Consider the following 21,561-nt stretch of genomic DNA (forward strand, 5'->3'; position numbering starts at 1 on the left):
ATAAGCTGCGAAACCAATGCGAATATACGTACTTCGAGACGATAGGAGAAGAGAGTTCTGATGGGGTGGCATGGGGGAGGCGAGAGTCGTAGCAGTGGGCCGGACAGTGTCTGGAAAGAAGAGAAAAATGGACTCGACGACCTGAAGAGCAGAGTCCAGAGTCCAGAGACCAGAGACCAGGGACCGTGGTGGATAAAGAGCTTGACGGACACGGCTCCATCGCGTATTGAATCTTCTTTTTTTTTCCTGGGCCTCTGCTTTCTGCTTCCTGCTTCTGGAGTGGGCCGCGCGTCCTCGCCAGGGACAAGAAGATTTGGGCGAAGAATGCGAAACAGACAAGTGAGACGGAGTTTGAGGTGACAGATGCCAGGCAAGTCGCAACCAGATAACCAGGTGCCAGCAGGGCCAGTTCTTGATTTCCTGCACCGACAAACGCGTAGGCGAAGGGCTAGCCACCCGTCCGAGTTAGACAGAGATCGGGGCTTCGGGGCTTTTTTCGCTTTCCCTGAGAGCATAAGACGTGGGTGGACGTCACATCCACGCGGATCTTGTCAGAGACCTTGGGGGAATGGTGGAATGGTGGTATGGTGGCATGGTGGAACCAGAGTCAACGGTTCGTGGTGCGATTCTGCGGCAGTTGGGAACCCTAACCCGCGAGATCCTGAGACGGCCATGGCATGATGGGCAGAGGTGTTGCTGGATGGCCTGGCCTGGGGCCATGGATTGTCAGGTCTTGATCGAGTGGTGGTCTCTCACAGGCACAGAGGACGAGGGACTCCGTACATGCTCCGTCAAAAGAAGAGGGAAAGCTAGTCTACGGAGCAGTCAGGTACATTGCTACATGGCAGAAATTCTATTTCCATGAGACAGTGGCGACGAAGGAAGTGGGAGGGTGGTGTGGCAGCCAACGGCCGGCGCACTGGTGGGCACAGCGGGCGACTCCCAGGCATGCCTAGCACGTAGGCACGTCGTGGCCTATCGATAGAGGGGACGGCAGCCAGGGGGTGCCCCTACCGGCCACAGTCCACAGGCTGGTGAGGCCACTGCAGGTGTCTGCACTGGGTGTCGCTGCCCAGTGAGCCCACCCACCCAGGCACAGGTGACAGGAGGCTAGTGACACCTTACCCAGCCCAGTATCGCGCAATCGGCGGTTGGGGTCATGTTTGCCCCGGTGGCACCAAGTGGCCCCCAGTGGCTCCAGTGGCTCCTCTGCCTTCCGTGGTGGTGTCAGTGGCCAGTGCGAGTAATGAGCGAATCTTCCCAATTGGCATGGCCGCCATGTCCCTCGCGCGCCGTGTGGGATGCATATCCGCATCATATTTGATATAGAAACATGCTGAGCTGTTGCTCCCCAGTCCCTTTCCTCTTTCTTGTTGAGCTTGATGTTTCCGAGTCTTTGCTCTGGAGCCTGTCGTTCCGCTGCTATTCCCCGTGAGTCCTGAGTTCGTCCGCGGGTCAAGAAACGATCCTCTCGTTCTACTACAAAGTCCTTGTTCCTTCTTTTTTTTCTCTCCCGTGGCGTCACCTCCGTCATCCCCAGCCCTCTCTGTGCAGACAGGAACTGCTGGATCCTACACACAATCCAGCGGCCAGTACGGAGGAACAATAACACCAACCCTGTCCGTCAATCGCTGCTGCGCCATCGGAAAATCGTGGGCACGTCTCACCACCTGGTCTCTGCCCTGTGGTGGTTTCTTGGGGGGGCCCCTCCGTCCTGAAACAAACCCTCGCCGGCGACATCATCATCCCTGTCACTCATAATTCCTCCGCCAGCCACCTGAGCGAGACCCATACCACCTCGAGCAACAAGAAAGAAACAGTCACGTCGTGCTGGCCACTGTCGAGGCATTTTCGGATTCCTCAGATTCCTCAGCGTGTCGCTGCACAAAGCAATAATATCACCTCCCTCATACCCGTCGAAGTGTCCTCCCTCCTGTCGCTTTGCCAACTCTGGTGATCGCGGTTACTCAACCTTGGTCGAAATACCAGCCTCCCGCTCCCACAATTTCACCAGTCCTGCCGCGCCCCGTCGTCCATATCCACCCTCTCTGTCCGCGCCGGATAACTTATCCTTCCCCGTCTAATCTTGGAATCACTCTCTTCTTATCTCAACTTTGTTTATCGCTGCCACCATGACAACCATGTCTCCTCCAATCTCCCCGCAACCCTCCGAGACCCGCCCGAGGGCTGGGACGGCCATGAGCTTTTCTTCCCAGCGTTCCCGTCGCAGTAACTCCTCAACCGGCAAGATCGACTTGACCGAGACTTCGCGGGATAAGAAGAGGTTGAATACGAAGGCCGATCCCTCAAAGGCCATAACTGAAGCCACTCCAGGTCAGCCCGCGTCTGTCGTTGCTGGTGGACAAACAAATATTGACTTTGGTCCGCAGTGGAACAAGCACAAGAAGCATCGACCGTCGACGACTTGCGCACGATGTTGCACAAGGACAGCGAGGGCAACGTTATCAGTGAGTTGTTCTCTGGGCGTTAGCATCGAGGAGGGCGTCAGTGCTAATTTGGCAACACAGCCGACCCCGATCGTTCCAACCCTACCCGTCATCGCCTGGAGCGCCCTCTCGACACCATCCGTGCATTCAATGCCGCTGCGGAAGGCACCACCTCACGTCGTACATCCTTGAATAGTAGGCCAGGTATGTTAGAGCTCCACCTTGAAGATGGCCACACCATTGATTGACCTCTGTAGTTTCTCAAGTTGGCTGGAATGGAGATATGAACCGCAGAACCAGCTATTATTCAAACAATGGCTATTCTCCGCAGCGACCACGAATCTCTCCGGGTGGTGGTTACTACCGCAATTCGTCATACGGGTTTGGTCCACAGAGTGCCGTTGAAGAATCTCCAGGATCGTCCCAAATGTTTGCCAGACCACCTATGCGTCAACAAACGTACCCTTACCCTGGAGCTCAGAATGGATACCCAAATGGTCATCAAAATGGATACCAGAACGGAGAGAGTCCCGTGTCTTACCACTCATATCACCATTCGTACGAGACAATGACCTCCGGCTCAGAAGAGTATGGCAAATCCACTAACCCTAGCTCCCAAAACAGTTCCTTCGATCAACTCCACCAACTACGCACCAAGCCTGAAGAATTCTCTCCAGAGAACCCCTACGCAAACGAGATCAAATTCAACCAGGTATCTCCGACAAAGCCACTCACATCATATGTTCTTGGTGATAGCCACTACGGTCAAGAAATGTCTCCGCCAGCAGTTCCAGCCAAAGGATTCGCTCTTCCGCCCGCGAACAATCCCCGGCAACCAATTCCTCTCAACTCCTCTCCAACGGACATGACGTCTCCTGGCAGTACCACCTCCCCCAAAAAACAAAGCTGGATCAAACGGAGATTCAGCAGACGAGATAATTGATGGCACACCGGATGGCAGGAAACTAGAACTGATGTCTTTCCATTTTCGGCGTCTGAGAAACATCTCCGTCGACATCACTGGCGTTCTCCTTGCATAAGAACGGGGTTTTGTGTAGCTGGGGCTGCTCGTCAGGAGCGCATTTTCACGACTAATGTTTGATGTAATTCTTGAATGATGGGTTGGAAATGAGTCAACGTGGCTGTATCATGAGCAGCGGTGGCTGGAAGATGTGTATCAAACAGACGAAGGGGCTCTGAAATCGCTGAGGAAGATACCGAGTGGCTTGTGGAAGGGATGGTCTCCCAAATAATATTGTGCAGGTCACATTCACTTTCCATAGTCCTGGAAGAAGATTGGAACAGTTCACAATTTCGCGCTCAAGTATTGAACGTTGGCTTGCTATTGAGCCTTTTTGCGTTTCTCTTCTGCTTCGATCCTCTCACTGTCGTCCTCCCGCATGGCGACGATGATGTAGCCAACCAAGACGACATTTGCCATTATCGCAGCAAAGGCGCCAGAATATGTGGCATTTCCTGATGTGCTTTTAGTTCCAACAACGCGAAAAGAGCAGCGTCGTCACGACAGGCATGACATACCTGCAAAGACGGTATTGAGCAAAAGAAAGTATGAGCCGATCGGTGCACAGATCATGGCCACGGTAAATCCAAGAAGCTTGTATATGACAGAGCTACACTCGCATTAGATTGAGATGCGTGAGACAGGCTTTGGCCATTGATTCCCAGTCCATGTCACTTACGCTGGAACTGCTGGCGTCGTATCAGACACTTGGTCAGAGGCTGGCGGGCCGCCTTGTGCCTCCGAGATGGTCTTCTCGCTAACATTGCGTCGGGTCGTCATTGTCGCCTGCGGTCAGAAGGGAAGTGCCAATTTGTGGCTTGTCTTGAATGGCCTCCTTTCGTCGCCCTGGCGCAAGGTGGAAGTACGGGTGAGAGATGGAACATGGCGGCGGACGTCGACATGTCGAGCCAGATGCAAAACTATATTGGAGCCCCGTCTGACAAAAAAACAAGATTCAATGCTAGATTCAAGTTGCCCTTCATTCGGACAAGTACGGAATATTCTATGGAACTTGGAACAGAGGCGCTTTGTCTCTCGTGCATCCAGGCTCGTAGGTAGTCACCTGGATCTCATATAGAGGTCTGCTCACTGCCACTCTGCACTGTTCAGCTACATTAAATGCTGCTGTTCTCTGTCAGACGGTCGGACTCATCTTTGCACTCGGCTCGAAGGACGAATCTGATAATTGAGCTTGGCATGACGCGCTCACGCGTCGAGGCGGGCATCGAATCGATAGTCGAGGCTCCTGGTGGCTCATATTTTTGCTCCACAGTCTCTCTGCACGCTTCGACCTTCATGCGGCGGAATCCTCCCTGCGTCGAGGGAGGAGAAGACGATAACGAAGAAACATCCCTAGGTGGCAGAACATATGAGTTCTTTGCTCAATATGTGCTCTAATCATTAGTTTAACTGCCCTCTCTTCGCCACTCTGCTTCACCTGCACCCAGTCGAAGTACCAGACCCTCCCCTTTCTCCCTTCGCTGAACGATGCCTTCCGACGATTCTCTGTCGCAGTCGGACGACGAATTGTTCAACCCAAACTACAAGCCTGCTCACGAGACGGTCGAGACACTTCCACTCTACAGACCCAATATGAGTGATGCCGACTCCGACATCGAGACCTTGGGGATCCTACCTGTCCACCCCGGTGCAAAATCTCAAAATGTGAACTCGATCCGACAGACACAGCCAACTCAAATCATTGATCGAACTGCTACAACTATGTCTTCCTCTCCTCTCAAGCCTGGCGTCGTCCAGGTCGCTGCTTCCTCTCCGATGACTGCCCCCAATCCGCAACGGAAACCCACTGGGATCCTGGCAAGCGCTATGGCACCCGCAGGCACGATGTTCAGGAAACCATATGTTGCGCCTCAGCCTCGTCCCGTCCCCATAACAATCGACAGCGACGACGATGGGCCCGCTTACCGGGGAGGGTCATCGGACGATGATAGTCATGGCGTTCGATCAAATGATATCAAGACATCTACATTTGTGCGGAAGAAGAAGTCACCAGGAACGATTCCGGAATCTCCACAGGCCGCCCAAAATAGCGCTCTGAATCGCTTTATGGAAATTACTGCTCGGTCCATGTTCAGAGGCTCTCCAAACTCAATGTCGTCTGCAGGATCGAACGGGGTGAAACGCTCTGCAGATGTCAATGCGAACGCCTACGGTAGCGTTTCAAAGAGACCTCGCCAGACTGGACCTGCACGTGCACTACCCGTAACATCGTCGCCACCGGCGCAGCAGCAAGAAGAGATGGAGCTTGATGATATCAGTGACTATGGCACGAGACGGAAGGTGAACCGACTAATGTCCATGCTGCGTGCGGTGACGGTGAGAGAATGTTACGAAGCCCTGATGACGAAGAAAGGAAATTATGATGATGCCGTCGATGTGCTGCTCGTGAGGAGTGAGAAACGACAATCTCAGAGCAAGAACAGTGCCGTTGATTTGACTGGTTCGGACGACGAGCTGATGCCAACTCCTGCGGCTAGCAGACCTGTACCTCAACACACGAGTGTGGGAAGGCAGCAGGCCAAGGTACCGCAGAAGAGCATCACAGAGAAATGGAGCTCTACTCAAAATATGCGAAAGCCGCCTAAGACAATAGACGTTTTCGAAACCCCGCCTCCGAAGAAGAAACGAACCTTGGTCCGTGGTAGGAAACATTCCTCTTCACCTCAGCCTGTGCCAGAAGGGGCTGTACAAAAGCCAAAACGAGTGGTCGCCATACAGTCGGACGAGTCTGATGCAGGGGGCTTAGCGGTCACATCGGACGACGAGAACAGAACAGGCTTCCAAAGTCGTGTCCTTGATCTGTTCAACACTTGTTCTGCAGCAGATTTGGCTGATATTGCTTCCATCAACCGCGACCTCGCCGAGCATTTCTTGTCCAAACGACCGTTCAAGAATCTGATGGCCATCAGACAAATTGAGGATCCGAAATTGAAGCCTACCAAGACGAAGCGAAAGACGGCTCCTATCGGTGACAGGATCGTCGACAAGGTCGAGGATATGCTTGAAAGCTACGAGGCTGTTGACTACCTTGTCAAGAAGTGTCAGACTCTTGCTAAACCATTATCTGATGAGATGAGGAGTTGGGGGGTTAATGTTACCGGCTCTCAAGAGGGAGAATTGGACATAGCTTCTCTGCAAGCGCCACTTCCTAGCCACGATTCTGGTATTGGTACACCCGTAAGTGACGAGGAAGACATAAAGCGTTCCGGGCAGAAGAGATTCATCGGTCAGCCTTCAATCATGGCCGATGACATACAAATGAAGGACTATCAAGTGGTCGGCCTCAATTGGTTAAGTCTACTCTACAAGAAGGGACTAAGTTGCATTCTAGCTGATGACATGGGACTGGGAAAGACCTGTCAAGTCATCGCCTTCCTGGCCCATCTTTTTGAGCAAGGAAAGATGGGACCTCACCTTGTCGTGGTGCCTGCCGCGACATTAGAAAACTGGCTCAAGGAGTTTCAACGGTTTTGCCCGGCACTGAACGTCGAACCGTACTACGCGACAAATCCCACGGAACGGCTGACGTTGAGGGAATTTCTTGACGACAACCGCGAAGACGTCAACGTCATTGTCACCACCTATACTATAGCCAAGGGCAAAGACGATGCCCCGTGGTTGAGGAGCTTCGGATTTGACTGCACAATCTACGATGAGGGTCATGTGCTAAAGAATGCCGATTCTCAAGTTGCCAGCAAACTCGTCAGAATTCAGTGTAATTTTCGCCTTTTGCTGACGGGAACCCCATTGCAGAACAACTTGAAGGAGCTCATCTCGCTGCTCGCGTTCCTGATGCCAGCTCTCTTCCGAGAGAAGGCGGAAGCGCTTAAGAACATTTTCACCCACAACTTCAAAGCTCTGGACAACAATCACGAGATGCTTCTTTCTGCGCAAAGGATTCAACGTGCGAAAAGCATGCTCACTCCGTTCATTTTGAGACGGAAGAAGTATCAAGTCCTTAAGGATTTGCCCAAGAAGGAGCGAAGGGTGGAATTCTGCGACTTGAGCCCTGAACAATCCGAAATCTATCAAATGTGGCTTGATAAGGCCTATGAGATCCGCGCGAGGCGGGAAAGAGGGGAAAATGTGAGCCAGGAATCTACGAACATCCTGATCAAACTAAGGCTCGCCGCCATTCACCCCTTCCTCTTCCGGCGGCTCTATCCAGACAAGCAGCTGCCTGTTATTGCAAAACAGTGTTTGAAGGTGGACCTATGGCGCGAGTCAAATCCCGATCTTATTGTCACCGAACTTGTTGAGTATAGCGATATGGAAATCCATACGTTGTGCGATAAGCATACTCAGCTTCGGCGCTTCGCACTTAACGGTGATGAGTGGCGCGCGAGCGGCAAAATCGAGAAGATGATTGAACTTTTGCGCAAGTTTATTTCCGAAGGCCACAGGACATTGATCTTTAGTCAGTTTGTCATGGTGCTCGATATTCTCGAGTTGGCCCTGGAACGAGAGGGTATCAGCTCTTTCCGGCTTGATGGTGCCACCAAAGTGTCAGAACGACAAGACCTGATTGATGAGTTCTCTGCCGATGACAATGATACGCCTGTCTTCATGCTCAGCACCAAAGCAGGTGGAGCCGGTATCAATCTCGCCAAAGCGAACAAAGTCATCATCTTCGACAGTGGCTTTAACCCGCAAGATGACATCCAGGCCGAGAACCGAGCACACCGCATTGGGCAAGAGAAAGATGTTGAAGTCATTAGGTTGATCTCTCGGGGCACCGTGGAAGAGCAGATCTATGCCATGGGTCTGACGAAGCTCAAGCTTGACGAACAAGTCGCTGGTGATGGGGAAGAACAGCCTCCGAGGAAGGAGAACGAAGAATCAGAAAAGGAAGTAGAGGGCCGGATGATGGTCGAGGACATGTTCTTCAAGAAGATCGATGTCGAACCCCTCGAGCAGGTCAAGGCTGAGGTCTCTAGCCCCATCAAGCAAAGGTCGGACCGGCGCTCACCGAGCCTAGAGCGAGAGGATTTGGATGTTGAGGGCCAGGCAGCCCGCCGTGGACGAAAGGGGAGTGTTGACTTGCCAAATCGTACAAGAGTTCGCCGAGCCAAAACGAAAGTCGAAGATTGAGCTGGAGGAAATGCCGTCAGAAGTGAGCCTGTTGGATATCTTGAAGACTCCGCTAATGGGACCAACTTTTGGAGAGATTGTTTCATGGTTAAACTGTTGGACAAACGACTCTTTTACGAGCTGAAAGAAGGGCGGTCACTTGTGAAAGCTGAGGGTGCACAAAAACGCCTGATGAATCTCAGGTAAACTTCACAAACGCATCCTTCACTGGAATGCGCGAATCAACAATGCAAATGCAATACGTCCATTCAATACCGGTCGGTCGGAGACCTTTCGCGGCTCTGCCTTGTCCTGTCAATCTATCTAAACCCCCATTTTCTCTTCGCATATCTTCTTCCTCCTCCCCCATCAGTCAGTTCGATCTCTGTTGACCAAACGCTCGGATCGATCGATCGCTGAGGTTATATCGTCCTGCGCTCTTCTGTGTGCAGACGCAGTCTTGGTCTTGGAAACCCAGTCCCCTCTTTGTTCTTTGTATTTGGTGGCCTCACAACATCCACGTCTCAAGCTTCGAAGCCAGGCCGCAAGTGCGAGGTCGCTGAGTGAGCCGGTCTCCGTCCGATATCCATGCCGCTCTTCTGTGACGCACGCAGAAGAGATGCATTCCGCTCCATCGTCCAAGCAGGACACGGCCATTCGGCAAGTCCTCTAGTCTCGCCCTCGGCGCCTCGCCACCGATGACCCACGCCAACCGCAGCCTCCGAGAGCTGCGACAGACCCCGACGAAACCCCCCTGCAAAGGAAGTAGCGTGAAGGACTCCAAGCCTTGTGGCACGGAAGAAGCATACTACGGCGGTGCATGCTACATTCTACCAGACAGGCTCGAGATGTTGGGAGCTGTCGACCGAACATCGAGGAATTGTTTGTTCCGCCACTAGGCACAAATCCCTCCGGGCCATATTTATATATATATATATCTCTCTCTCTGGATACCAGGGACCCCACCACACAAGGGCGCAGCCTCAGTGACTGGACCATGGAGTCCTCTCACGTGTCGTGTTCCGCCGCAGTTGGCATTGAGCAGAGTTCCAACCTGACAACAGACGTTCCCCTTTGGCTATGTGCTGCTGTGCGTTGCCAGGGAGAAGTTCGCGAATGAGAATTCGGGTCTGCGCCGTGGGTGCGACGAGGCTGACAGGACCGCGCTGCGAGCTGCGTATGTCTGGAGCTGAAAAGATCAAATATCGACGTGGGCCACACCTGATACCCTGGATCACTGGCCTGTGGTGTGTCGCTCGAGAAGACTCCGCGTACCCTGAATACTCGAATGGCTCGAGATGCAGCACCGAGTGGTTCCAGCCTTTTCGTCATTCCAACGCCCGCCCGTGCCTCGATTTCTTGTTCGACACGTCCCAGATCGTTTAACGCCCAACCCCGAAGCCCACGATCCTGCGGACGAAAGTCTATATATATGATGGCGATGGTGGTTCCGGAGCCGAACTCTCTCAGCTTCTACGGCGATCAAGAGAGATTCATTAAGCCCCTGACAGGTGATGGCCTTGTACGGCTGACGCGCTCGATGGGAGTCCCGGCCACCACCACCGCCTCTGCAGCCGCCGAGACTTCACCGCCACATCATGTGGCGGCTGTGGGGGGTGTGTCAAGCTCCTATGTATTTGACTTGACGCGACCTCATCGAGTCTTCATGCGCAGACGGAGGTGTGCGAGCTCGCCTTCCTCCTTTGATGTGTCTTCCTTGGCCGCGGCGGAGCTCGGATGAGGGGGTTACGAGACATATACGTGTCTATATACGGCAACAGCGTGTGTATGTATGTGCCTGCTTGCGAAAGTCGGAGAGGAAGCTGGATGTGCGTGTGTCTCGACACCGCTCCACACGGTTGGTCCCGGGAGGTTGAGGAGATGGACAATCACCTTTGCGCGAGAATCTCAATCAATGACCCTGCGATGAATGCATGTTGATCATTCATACTCTGGCATGCCTGCCATATCAGATCAGGAAGGAGGCCATCCCCGGGATGTCAGGCTCTCCTCTGCCTCTTGGATTTATTGTGAGTCCGGACAGGAAACAGCGTCTGGAATGAAACCCTCCTTCCATTTCTTCTACATATGCCTTTGCCTCCCTTTCCCTTCACACCCCAAACCCTGCTGTTCTTCCTTACCTTTTCCTTCGAAAGCCTCCTGTACTATTCGACCTGCATGTCTCGCGGCCAATCGTCTCATGCCTTTCCACGCTACTGCAATCGTCGGCCCTAAGGTGGCGACACCCCTGCAGCTCTCTCAGGAGGGACGCTACCAAGGTTCCTCGCAGCTGACGTGGGGTTTACATCGTATTTGATCGGCGCCCTGGTAGGTAAGGCAACCAAGGCAGCTGGCTCGCCAGGCTAATGCGATGCATGGCCCTTCGGTCTTCTGCCAACCAAGTCGTGCGCCTCTCGCATTGTCATAAACAGGAACAACCAAGCTTTGCAGGACACACTACTCTGCTTCTACGCCTGCTCACCATCTATATAAAAGACATGCGCTCTCTGGCCGCTACAACCACGTCCTTCCACGCTTTCCCCATGGCAGATGCCTAGGATGCGTATTTAACCACTCTGACGCCCGAACAAGAGACTACTTTATCCAGCCAGTTCTTGCAGAATCTGAGACAAGCTCTATCTTCCCCTTCTACGAGTGCATTGCCGTCACTGCGTGGCTGGCAATACTACTACGACCTCATTCTGAGATGGCAGGCGCGGCGAAATATCCTGATTCAGCCTCAGAATGGCTACCTTATCGGTCTCTCATTACTCGTCTTTGGATGGACGAGAACTTGCCCTTGCGGAAAATCATGGAGATCATGGAAACTCAGCATGGTTTCAAAGCAACGTACTCTCTACGTGATCCAAAATGTAGGGGTATAGCTAACTGCTGCAGGATCAAAATGTATAAGTCCAAGCTTAGTGCTTGGGGTCTTTGCAAGCACAATAAGTTGGATGACGTGCGCGAGATTCTTCAACGGCGAGAGAGACGGAAGGCTCTTGGAAAGAAGTCAATCTTTATTCTTCGAGGGCGCCCTGTCGACATGGCCGATATTGAACGATATGCGAAACGCAAAGGGCTCAATGTGAGTTTGGAAGAACCTACAACAGCAAAATCAACCCAGGCACCTTACCTTGTGTGTTGGACTCCGCCACCAACGCCGTCGCCTCTGGATGCGCCCACCTCATTGCAAAACGTGGAACACTTCTTACAATCTTTCAATGCCTTTGTGCAAGAGTCTCTACGATCAGGAGCATGGAGCTTAGCAAACGAGTTTACAGGATTCGCATGCATACGGGGCCCTACGTATCCTACAAACGCGCGAGATGGATTCTTCTTGTCCATGGAAAGAGGCATTCATAGGTATAAATGGGGAGAAATGACACAAGCCTATCGTCAGTGGCGGCTCGGATTTTCCAGACTGCCCAGTATTGTGCGCACCCAAAACCCCTCTCAACTACTCTGTCTACTTGAGCTCGTGGCTCGCTTGGCCAGATGCAAGCAGGAAGTTGCCGCCTTGTTGCTGCGCTTCTTGGGCGACCTTGTCAAGAATGAGCAAAACTTCTCCGACACTCGGTTGTCAATGATCAGAGGTCTAAGTCGACTCGAAACGGGAAACTTGACTGCACTTGTGGCAGCATGTTACGATTGTTGCCGAGAAGCCTTCTGTAACCGCTTTTCTAGTGACTCGTTCTTTCTACTGGATTCCGAAACTCTCCTCACGACCTCTGGCACGGCTTCAGCCAAAGATGCGCACGTCGCGAACTTACGACTTAACGACTGCATCTCGGGCCATGAAATCGACGACTACAAAGCATTACGATCTGCAAGGGCCCTCATGGGGCTTTTGATGGCCGCTGAGAAACATAAAGAGGCAGAATCTGTTGCCTTGAACTGCCTCACAAGAATGCATCAGATGCGCTATGACGAAGTTGTGGGAGGTGCGTTTTCGCACATATACGGTAACCTCGTGCACCTCTACCTATCAGAAAAGAATTACGAGAAAGCTTATCACAACATGGTCATGAGGGTCGAGAATTACTTCGATATGTTGGTATATCGGAGGGATCTCCTCGACGACTTTCTCGTTGGGGCGTACTCTCAGCTTGAGTGGCTAACCCGCAAGCTGGGTAGAGATGGCGATGCAGACAGATGGAACCGTGAATACCACATCCTCAAACCTCGAACAGATCGTTTCGCCGAGAATGAGCTCTCGTGTCTGGAGGCGGCACTTAGCAAGAGCCTCGGGCAACCATGCGAGCCCGTCGGTTTCGCAGAACATCAGTGGCTCTCCACTCCCGAATCGCCACTGGAGACGGATATTGAAGGAAGTTTGGCTGCTCCCCCGTGCGAGGGTCACGTCGTCGATGAGCAGAAGACCGCGAGCAGATCGTTTCCTACTCTACAGAGATGGGGAGGTAGAGTCGACGGGCGGGTCGCATCCCTGATATGCACTATGACCCGATAACCCCGTGGCAGTCATGCAGTAGCAATGACTCAGGACCGCGATTTCGACCTCGAATTCGCTTAATTATCCCAAGCAGAATATACTTACTGTCACATCCAAGTCTACCAATCACTGTTCAGTGAATTCCAAGATTTCTTCGAAACCACGCATGTATAACTCGGTGGTCACTGTAAGCAGAAGTTTGGCTGCAGGGTGCCTAGGTAGGCGACAATTATTCCTATGGTATACTATATTCTCAAACGAAACCACGATACCAAACATGGTAGAGGGGACGCCTTTAGGGACGCGCAGAAGGCCTAGCCCCAGACCCAGTCAGAGACCCCCCAGATTAAGAAGCAGCCTTCGCTCTCATCCCTCTCAAATTCAAATCGTACATGGCGATTAATAGATACCCCTTCTCCAGGAACCTAGGTGTCCTTGACCGTTTGACCGCCTGACAGCCATGAATCGGAGCGTCTAGGCCAGCAAGGCCATAACAGGGCTCCCACGATCATGTCTTTCCTTCTTTCCCGCTCTCGCAGGGGGGCTGGCCTTGTTCGGGTAGAGATAGGGCTCAGGCAGGGGTCAGCAGCGTCATCTCACTTGCGGCCCGACACCTTGTCCACTTCCGACTCGGGATTCGACACCCATCCCTCCGTGCCATAGCCAGAGCCAGAGCCACTGCCAATGCCGCCAGTGCCACCGCTGCCGCTCCCCGCCGGCGACAAGACATGCGACTCGACCATCTGGCACGCGGCCGCGTACAGCGGGGTCAAGGCCGAGTCGGACCACAGGAACGAGCGCAGCATCGCCAGGGTGTCCCGCTGCCAGTCGTCGGGCCAGCCCCACCAGCCGGTGTCGCCGTCGCCGTCTCGGTCTCTGTACCTGACGGACAAGGCGGCGGTGAGCATCTCGACAAAGTACGAGCGGTTCTCGCTCTCGAACGGGGTGACCAGCCCGACGAAGCAGGCCCAGATGTACACGTCGACGGAGTTTGAGGGAGGATTAGTGTCGTCGGTGGAGGTGGAGGTGGAGGTGGTGGTGGTGGTGGTGGCGCCGGGGAGAAAAGTGTCCAGGTCCTGATGGGCCAGGGCCTCGCGCAGGCGCGAGACGACGGCCACCACGATGGCGACCAGCGGGCCGGCGTGGAACAGCGCCGTCAGCCGCAGCAGGTTCATGGCCAGCACGGCGCACTCGTCCAGGGAGCGCGCGCCGCGCAGCCGGTGGGCCAGGCGGATGCGCGCGACCGTGCTGCGGTTCAGCAGGCCCATCAGCGCCTGGTACTCGGCGATCGAGAGCCGGCCCGTGCGCGTGGCCGCGTCGTGGGCGACGAGCAGCAGTTTCAGGTCGCGCGCGGCGCGGCGCGTCTCGGCGCCCAGGGCGGCGTCGAAGCCCCGCGGGATGGTGATGTCGCGCGACAGTCGGACCAGCGACGGCGGCATGCGCGGGTGGTCTGAGGGTGCGTCCGTGTCGTCGGTGAAGAGGACGTCGTCGCCCAGGAACTGCGCGGTGAGGAAGTCCGCCCACAGGACCAACTGCCTGATCGCCGCGGCCTGCCCGATGGCCCCGCCGCGTCCGATGGCGCCGAGCCCCCCGCGCGCGGCGACCAGGGCGCGGACGCCCGTCGCGTGCCGCCGCAGCGCCTCGGGCTGCGCGAACATGGTCGCCGTGGCCCAGAGCAGGGCGGCCGACAGGACGGCCTCGTCCGTGACGCCCGCGGCGCCGGGGGCCAGCAACTGGCGCCGCAGCGACTGCAGCGCCCGGGCCTCGTACGCGAGGTGCGGGAACGCCGGGATGTGGCCCATCAGGAACTGGACCGCCTTCCACGCCGCGAGGACGCTGAGGCACAGCGACGCGTCCGTCAGCACCGGGATGATCATGCTCCCGCCGATCTCGTTGACGGCGAGGCCCGTGGGCAGGGGGAACGCGGTGGCGGCTCCGATCTTGGAATGGAGCACTGCGCGTCGAAAGCCCCCGCGAGAAGAGAGGGGTTGCGTCAGTTTTTCTTTTGCTCATGTCCCATAGAAAAAAAGGCAACGCTGCGACAGGCGGCGCAGGAGAAGGGGGGGGGGGGAGGGGGTTAAGAACCAACTCACAGTTGTAAACGGATTGATGTAGCTCGGCTTGATGCCCACCCGCTACCGGCAAGTCGTGGAACCCATCCAGTCTACCCGCGCCCAACGAGGGCACGGTTCTCGTGTACGCATACGACCGCGCGTAGCTGGTCTCGAGCAGCTTCGGGCGGCGTGGCGGTGGTGGATCGTCCTCGCCGGTTCCCTCTGGCTGCTGCTCCGTAGGTTTCTTCGTGGCGCCGCCGCCGCTGCCGCCGCCGCGGCGACTCCGGTGGGCGAGATACGCCCTGTGCGAGTGTAGCTGGCAGCGAGGTCGGCGGCACACTCCACATGTCGTCGGGGGCTCTTTCGACGTCTGCCTGGTCGGGCTGGGCACCGAGATGGCGTGACTAATATCACGTTGGAGACCGGAAGCCATGCGGGCATGGGGAGGCCCGAGGTATCTGCATCGTCGCCGGATGGCAAGAGAGGAAGTTCGAGGGGGGGAGGCGAGAGGCCTTGGGATCGAGGCGAGGTTGAAATTGACACTCGTCGAGAAGAGGCCTTGAAAGCAGAAGCGAAGGGGAGGAGTTGGGCCGTGTAAGGCTTTTGTGGCAGCATGGTGTACTTGTACTGAAACGTGCTAGACCAGGTCAGACGAGGAGATGCTGCTTTTTGCTGTCGAATCAAGGGGACAGGATAGAGGAAGCAGCCTTACCTTTTGTGTGGGTACGGCACACATAATCCCTCTCGCTGCTGTTGTTCTAGCCCACAGAGGAATGGCCTGGTCGGATAGGAGATTGGGGGGTCATGTAACACCATGGTTACTAGCCTCCTCGTCGCTTAGTAGAAGCTGACAATGACTGGGCGGACGGCAAATGCCGGCGGTCAGTCTCACCATCGAGTCACCCAGTCACAGAGTCACACAGTCACCGACAACAACATGGATCAAGATCAATTGCACGGGCTGGGGGGCTTCCGACGCATGTCAAAAGGCCCCCCTGCCCGCTCTCGCTCCTCAGGTGACAAGGCTGCATCTCTATATCCAAAGGACAAGCATAGACTATCCAGCATCGGAGTTGCTGCATTGTAGTCTTGTCTAATCACCCCCCGGCAACTCGACGCTCCTTTGTTCTTCTCCCACACCACCCGCGCCCCAGCTCAGCCCTCGACTTTCTCGCTGCCAGGAAGCGAATCCGCTTCGTAGTGCGTCGCCTCCGTACCCTTGACCGCTTCCATGGCATGGTGGTCTACAACCGTGTGTGTGGCAAAGTCGACTTCGAGGTCTCGTTGGTAGATGGCCACCTCGTCCGCATCGCCAAAGATGGCGGCGACTTCCTCCAACGGCAGGCCGTTGGTGTCGGGGAACCAGATCCACATGGCGATCGCGCCAAGTGTGCCTGGGATAATGAAACACAGATAGAATTTCCAGCCGATGGTCTCGAAGGCCGTCGGGGCGCTGCAATCCTTGAGATTAGTAATGTTCCAAAAAACCAAGGGGTTCGCGAGGATGGAAATCACTGCCAGGGCCATCATACCTTTGCAGCCAGATGATGTTCATCAACGAGATCATGGCAACACCAAGACAGACGCCTTTGGCCCGCAAGTGTGTGGGGAAGATCTCCCCGAGGTATGAGAATTGCGTCCCGTCGAGGCACAATCCGTAAAAGAGCTGGAAGATGAAGAACATGGCCACTGCCGCCAATAGTGCAGACTTGTTGTTGGAGGGCACGAAGTTGGCAACCAGGGCCGCTTCCACGATCAAACTGACCATGCAGCCTAGAACGCCGAAGGAGATGAACTTGTTTCGTGGGAAGCGGTCTACCACAAACATTCCCATGACGTTCATTCCCAGTGCAAACGTCAGCCATGCAGCTGGGTAGAGAAGCTGTTTGACCGGCGAGAAGTCGAGGGATTTGTAGAGTGAAGGACCATAGTTGTTGATGACCAGGACGCCAGAGCACTGAATGATTCCAGTGATCCCGACGGCCAGAAGGGCCCGTTTTCGGTACGATGGCTTCCTCATGATGTGCAACCACGAGTTACCAAGAGTTCGGTCGATCGCAAGCTGCTTTTGGATCTGGTAGAACTCGGCTTTTGCGGCGCTGTTATCAGGATCGCTAGCGTCGGCGTGGAACTTGAACAGCACTGCCTCAGCTTCGGCGTCGCGGCCTTGCATAACCAACCATCGGGGTGACTCCTGCAGATTAACAATGTCAGTGATCTCAACATCGTCGAGTATTTGTCGTCAGGTAGAATCAGTGGGCCACAGTGCATGCAGGAGAGCAAAGGACTTACCGGGACGAAGTATAGACCGACCAATAGGCACAACGGCCAGAAGCATTGGATTGCGACGGGAGGCCTCCAAGTATTTGTGCTGCCATTCTGCCAGAAATAGAAGCCGAATCCAACCCAGCCTTGAATAGTATAGCCGAGCACGAGCATGACTGCATGGACGTCCACGAGAGCACCGCGCATATGGACCGGCACAATTTCGTTCATTAGAATGGGCACGGCCGCGAGGATCATGAAGGCAGAAGCACCAGCCACAAATCGAAAGGCGATGAACATCCCTACGTTCACACTGCCCGCCATGATGGCGCCGGAAACGATAGCCAGAATGGCAGACTGTCAAGCGAGTTAGAGCCGGCAGGGAAAGGTGCGAGTCGCGTTAGACCTTACCACGGCGCACGCCCATTTGCGACCCCATTTGTCCGCAACCGTCGGTAGTAGTAGTGTTCCAATCACGCCCCCAGTTTGGAAGAGTCCATTCATGGTAGATATCAAGTCGGTTCCATTGGAACGAGTTGCCAAATCGAAGTATTCAATGAAGGATGGTTGACCTTGAGACGACATGAGCTTGAAGATCCATCAGGGAGCTCAAGGTACGTACCCAGCGTAGTTCCAATAATACTTGCCGTGTAGCCATATGTCAAAGAGCCAAAGCCCAACACAGCAAGCACAGCGCAGGTATGAGCATTGAGCTTTTGTTTGCGAAGGAGACCTTCCGATGCCGAGTTACGACGCATTTTGCGAGATCTTGTCAGGGTGAACGAAGAGGAACTGGTCAAATGTGATGGCAACAGAGGAGCCTGGTAAGAGAAGGGGGTATTATAGGCATATGAGATGTGCAGATTGGTTCCCGAATAGAGTTCATGAGAGCCGAGACTCGAAATACGTGGAGCCGCGAGCCAGGGCACATTTACCAAAGGCCCCCTGACCCGTGACCGTTGCTCACCCTTTACCTTCCCCAGTCTCCTCAAATCCCCGCATTTGGCAGGTCAAAACCAAGGAGTAAGGCTTGGTGGGTCAAACGTAGAACTGTTGATTGGTGAAGGTGGTGATTGTCCCAGATTTGCGGCCCTCGGTAGATCTGTCATGACTCAGGAATTCTAGAGTCAGAATGGAGGTCGAAAACGTGAAGAGTCGAGATTAGCAAGTCATGGGAGTGAATGCTTGGCCTTTGGCGCCGGGGAAAGCCCACGACAGCAAGGAGACGTCGGCCAAAACCATGCTGAATGAGTCTCCACAAACGACTCGACAGGCGTAATGGCAGGTTTTGAAGGATCGAGACCGAGCCCGGGGAGAGCGAAGTCGGACCTTTTGGCCTGAGGAGTCCGAGCATTACTCTCCTCAGAAGATGCAACACTGGGCGCGCCATGCATAAACTGCATCCAAGTTGCGGCGAAGATCCGGTCCAGAGGCTGGACCATATGTTCGTCCTCCTGATAGCTTGGGGCCGATGTGGGCGGTCCAGAAGTCCGAGGCGAGACCTTGGTGGATCCAGAATCATCGATATTTGTGGGTAGATTGCGTCTTGGGTATCTTCCCTGCAGCATGGACGGTCATGTAGAAGCTTGCCAGGGAGTTGTCATGCGTATGATACCCAGTATGGAACGTGTAACCCGGTTGCGTGCATGTCTGCTGCCAGTATTGACCTCAATATATAGTCAAAAGTGATCAGGTGTGTGCTCGCTGAAAAAAGCTCATTGGTGAGCTGCGAGCCGCAGACCGTAATGATCATCGGAAACCCTTAGAATAGTCGCTGTTACGGTGTAAGCTAGCAGTAGCAAGTGTCAGACAGAACGATCTGAGGGACAATCAAACAGCCATCGAGTTACATCCAAAAGGTCGGTCAGAATAGACGAGAGTCTCTGTTCTTGCCACTCAAACCGAAGCACCTCGAGTCTTCAGGACCTCCAGATATTTCTTCTTGACGGTTGCGTTGCCGTATCGGTATGCACCTTTGCTCTCCATATATTCGGCAACTTGTTTCCAGGGTACTTTATTGACAAATTGACCAATGGAAACTGCGTCGAGGTCTCTGGTAACCTGCAGATTGACAGAGGTCGCCTTCGAGCAATGGGAAACCGCTTCGAAAAGGAGCCGGATCTATCACCATGCGTGTCAGCATCTGGGGGTTTGTTCTCCAAGGGATAACTCACATCTCGATCGCCCCATTCTGGTTTCCTCAGTCTTGCCTCCCTCGGTTTCGTCAGAGCACGATATCTCCCCCTCAATGTTGATTCTGCCTCCTCGAACTTCAGCCGCTCCTTGATCACCTTATATGACAGTCCTTGTTCTTTCAATTGTACTAGAAGCGTGTCTTTCGATGTGTCACGCTGTCCACCCTTTACTCCCAAATGTCTGCCATGGGGCGTCGAAATACCTGTAACGTCCGTTGGTGATTGAATGGCAGATTCGGAAGCCCAGAGATCTGGATACTGGGCGCTCTGATCAGTTGCCAATCCAGATTCCAGTTCCTGATAATGCACATTCGGAAGGTACTGATCGGTGGTGGACGCTGAAGGGCCAATCTGGAGGTCAAACTGATAGTCACCAGACGAGGGTAGCTCGGGTAAAGGCGGATAGTTCAAGGAACTCGAATCATATGCGAGCTGCTGTAGTGGCGTAGTAAAGGTAGGGTCGATCTGAAAATAACTACTGATGTCAGGATCCAGCGGTAACTGAGTAGCGCAATCTTGAGGCGATGCAAATCCATCAAACACCCGTGATCCGTATTTTGTCGCAACAGAAGGCCAAAGCTCACTTGAACCAGGTGTCTTTGCCTCTAGGAGAGTCTTTGGCGTGGTCAGGTCGTCACCACTGACGGCCTGGCCATCCAACATACTGTTTTCTGTCATGAAGATGTCAAACTCGTCAGGAGGCAGATTTTGGAAGAGCGAATTAAAATCGTCCACATCGAGTGGCGGCGCCTGCTGCGTAAGGGTTGTGCTGGTGGTCGAATTCTCCATGGCCGCGTCAAATCCCATCTCAGTCGCTGCGCTATAGTGCACAAAAGTCGTGGCGTGCTCTGCGCTGCTATCATTCAAGGATGGGCTGAGCGTGTCGGTCTTGAAGCCTTGATTCTGGGAAGCTGCTAGCCGTGGTGGGATGTGTATGGCTCTCCCCGGCCCTTCAAAACGCAAATTGTTCCCAACTCTACTCCGATCCATGTATGCGCCATGATGACCAGTTGATATGGCGCGGTTGTCGTTTTGTGAAGACGAACAGAAGTGCACGTTGGCGCCGTAGGAAGCTGTGGAGTTCATGGTGTGGTGTACTGGACGCTGCATTGCGGGCGGTCGGGTGCAGGAGAGATTGTGAGAGTCTTCAGAACAGGTCATGTCGATGGACCCGATATGGGAAGCAGGGCACGGGACGCCAGCCGGGTGACAGATATGGAGTGCGTCAGAAGACACCGCTTGGGAATGGTGAGTCGCAGACGGAGTGAAGGTGCTCTCCGGAGCCCATCTTAATAGGTGACAAGGCAGATGAGTCTGTCCGCAACAGCCTGTCTTTCCATCCGTGTAAGTACCAAAGTATCTTGAATCAGCAGTTGTCGGGTACATTTTTGCAAGCTGCAAGGCTGCGCAATGCAGAACCAAGTGATAAATTTGGCGACAACTGGTGAATGTTCGGAAGCACTGTGCTGTGATAGTTTGAGCAAGCGGTTGCGTTTTCATGGTGAATCATTGGCCACATTACAATCAGCACCTGCGCGGTCATCCATGGAAACGGAGACGAGTCTGTTCGTACTGCAAACAGAACCCCATCCACGGCATCGGGATCAAATTGGAAATCCTCAAGGAGGTGAAGACGAGGGCACGCGTATTGAGCGACGAACTCACCTGCCGGGCCTATCCGCAAGTAATTGCTGCGTATCAAACTCCGCTCCCAGCTTCTGATACATCGGTAGAAGTTGCTGCTAGTCTGCGGAACATTGAATGGACAGAGGTGTTGCACAATACCTCCCTGATAACTGGTCTGCTGTTGCGCGCTGTCTTGAGGGCCTATGAGTTATTTAGCCCAACAGCCTCTTCCCACCCAGTACATAAACCGGCCTAAAGAGCAGTGTTCTGTCACCATATTTCCGTCTCTTATTTCGTTCTGCTCTGCTTAGCACCAGAATCTTACCATGGCTCGAAGGGAATAAACATAGAAGCAAATATCTTCTAGTTGGGGCAACGGAATCCATTCAATACAAGATAGTCGCGAAGT

The 21,561-nt window shown here is 54.2% G+C and overlaps 8 protein-coding genes across 8 annotated transcripts; 4 read left to right on the plus strand and 4 right to left on the minus strand.

Moving 5' to 3' along the window:
• The first annotated feature begins 202 nt into the window (after nucleotides 1-202).
• Nucleotides 203-875, plus strand: PV07_11362 (uncharacterized protein). Its single transcript, XM_016398793.1, has one exon. The coding sequence runs from the start codon at nucleotides 364-366 to the stop codon at nucleotides 679-681; it is 318 nt and encodes a 105-aa protein (XP_016243355.1). The 5' UTR covers nucleotides 203-363; the 3' UTR covers nucleotides 682-875.
• A 464-nt stretch (nucleotides 876-1,339) lies between these two features.
• Nucleotides 1,340-3,809, plus strand: PV07_11363 (uncharacterized protein). The gene is made up of 4 exons (XM_016398794.1): nucleotides 1,340-2,334; nucleotides 2,391-2,468; nucleotides 2,529-2,651; nucleotides 2,705-3,809. The coding sequence occupies exons 1-4, from the start codon at nucleotides 2,133-2,135 to the stop codon at nucleotides 3,388-3,390; spliced, it is 1,089 nt and encodes a 362-aa protein (XP_016243356.1). The 5' UTR covers nucleotides 1,340-2,132; the 3' UTR covers nucleotides 3,391-3,809.
• On the minus strand, nucleotides 3,427-4,348 carry PV07_11364 (vacuolar ATPase assembly integral membrane protein vma21). The gene is made up of 3 exons (XM_016398795.1): nucleotides 4,148-4,348; nucleotides 3,987-4,078; nucleotides 3,427-3,923 (listed from the first exon to the last, which is right to left on the minus strand). Exons 1-3 carry the CDS (start codon nucleotides 4,246-4,248, stop codon nucleotides 3,790-3,792), a joined length of 327 nt encoding a protein of 108 aa, XP_016243357.1. The 5' UTR covers nucleotides 4,249-4,348; the 3' UTR covers nucleotides 3,427-3,789.
• A 411-nt stretch (nucleotides 4,349-4,759) lies between these two features.
• PV07_11365 (uncharacterized protein) lies at nucleotides 4,760-8,848 on the plus strand. Its single transcript, XM_016398796.1, has one exon. It carries the CDS (start codon nucleotides 4,957-4,959, stop codon nucleotides 8,578-8,580), a length of 3,624 nt encoding a protein of 1,207 aa, XP_016243358.1. The 5' UTR covers nucleotides 4,760-4,956; the 3' UTR covers nucleotides 8,581-8,848.
• Nucleotides 8,849-11,113: 2,265 nt separating this feature from the next.
• Nucleotides 11,114-13,030, plus strand: PV07_11366 (uncharacterized protein; the record flags this gene model as incomplete). The annotated part of the gene is made up of 2 exons (XM_016398797.1): nucleotides 11,114-11,409; nucleotides 11,458-13,030. The coding sequence occupies exons 1-2, from the start codon at nucleotides 11,267-11,269 to the stop codon at nucleotides 13,028-13,030; spliced, it is 1,716 nt and encodes a 571-aa protein (XP_016243359.1). The 5' UTR covers nucleotides 11,114-11,266.
• Nucleotides 13,031-13,214: 184 nt separating this feature from the next.
• Nucleotides 13,215-15,635, minus strand: PV07_11367 (uncharacterized protein). The gene is made up of 2 exons (XM_016398798.1): nucleotides 15,106-15,635; nucleotides 13,215-14,966 (listed from the first exon to the last, which is right to left on the minus strand). The coding sequence occupies exons 1-2, from the start codon at nucleotides 15,497-15,499 to the stop codon at nucleotides 13,609-13,611; spliced, it is 1,752 nt and encodes a 583-aa protein (XP_016243360.1). The 5' UTR covers nucleotides 15,500-15,635; the 3' UTR covers nucleotides 13,215-13,608.
• Nucleotides 15,636-16,184: 549 nt separating this feature from the next.
• Nucleotides 16,185-18,277, minus strand: PV07_11368 (uncharacterized protein). Its single transcript, XM_016398799.1, has 5 exons — nucleotides 17,954-18,277; nucleotides 17,743-17,903; nucleotides 17,359-17,688; nucleotides 16,599-17,260; nucleotides 16,185-16,519 (listed from the first exon to the last, which is right to left on the minus strand). Exons 1-5 carry the CDS (start codon nucleotides 18,087-18,089, stop codon nucleotides 16,222-16,224), a joined length of 1,587 nt encoding a protein of 528 aa, XP_016243361.1. The 5' UTR covers nucleotides 18,090-18,277; the 3' UTR covers nucleotides 16,185-16,221.
• Nucleotides 18,278-19,093: 816 nt separating this feature from the next.
• PV07_11369 (uncharacterized protein) lies at nucleotides 19,094-20,612 on the minus strand (the record flags this gene model as incomplete). The annotated part of the gene is made up of 2 exons (XM_016398800.1): nucleotides 19,094-19,452; nucleotides 19,506-20,612. 2 exons carry the CDS (start codon nucleotides 20,610-20,612, stop codon nucleotides 19,228-19,230), a joined length of 1,332 nt encoding a protein of 443 aa, XP_016243362.1. The 3' UTR covers nucleotides 19,094-19,227.
• Nucleotides 20,613-21,561: the final 949 nt, after the last annotated feature.

The sequence above is a fragment of the Cladophialophora immunda genome (assembly GCF_000835495.1).
Source record: "Cladophialophora immunda strain CBS 83496 unplaced genomic scaffold supercont1.7, whole genome shotgun sequence".
In the NCBI taxonomy this organism is placed as follows: Eukaryota; Fungi; Ascomycota; class Eurotiomycetes; order Chaetothyriales; family Herpotrichiellaceae; genus Cladophialophora; species Cladophialophora immunda.

Bases quoted from the DNA above. Each gene is read 5' to 3' on its own strand.
- PV07_11363 (XM_016398794.1), top strand. From the start codon at position 2,133: ATGACAACCATGTCTCCTCCAATCTCCCCGCAACCCTCCGAGACCCGC. The intron at 2,469-2,528 runs GTGAGTTGTTCT...TTGGCAACACAG, and splicing joins CAGCGAGGGCAACGTTATCA to CCGACCCCGATCGTTCCAAC. The intron at 2,652-2,704 runs GTATGTTAGAGC...TGACCTCTGTAG, and splicing joins ATCCTTGAATAGTAGGCCAG to TTTCTCAAGTTGGCTGGAAT.
- PV07_11368 (XM_016398799.1), bottom strand. From the start codon at position 18,089: ATGCGTCGTAACTCGGCATCGGAAGGTCTCCTTCGCAAACAAAAGCTC. The intron at 17,261-17,358 runs GTAAGTCCTTTG...GTTAATCTGCAG, and splicing joins TCGGTCTATACTTCGTCCCG to GAGTCACCCCGATGGTTGGT. The intron at 16,520-16,598 runs GTATGATGGCCC...CAAGGATTGCAG, and splicing joins AACATCATCTGGCTGCAAAG to CGCCCCGACGGCCTTCGAGA.
- PV07_11367 (XM_016398798.1), bottom strand. From the start codon at position 15,499: ATGGCTTCCGGTCTCCAACGTGATATTAGTCACGCCATCTCGGTGCCC. The intron at 14,967-15,105 runs GTGAGTTGGTTC...TTCGACGCGCAG, and splicing joins ACATCAATCCGTTTACAACT to TGCTCCATTCCAAGATCGGA.
- PV07_11362 (XM_016398793.1), top strand. From the start codon at position 364: ATGCCAGGCAAGTCGCAACCAGATAACCAGGTGCCAGCAGGGCCAGTT.
- PV07_11364 (XM_016398795.1), bottom strand. From the start codon at position 4,248: ATGACGACCCGACGCAATGTTAGCGAGAAGACCATCTCGGAGGCACAA. The intron at 4,079-4,147 runs GTAAGTGACATG...ATGCGAGTGTAG, and splicing joins ACGACGCCAGCAGTTCCAGC to CTCTGTCATATACAAGCTTC. The intron at 3,924-3,986 runs GTATGTCATGCC...AAAGCACATCAG, and splicing joins GCTCAATACCGTCTTTGCAG to GAAATGCCACATATTCTGGC.
- PV07_11365 (XM_016398796.1), top strand. From the start codon at position 4,957: ATGCCTTCCGACGATTCTCTGTCGCAGTCGGACGACGAATTGTTCAAC.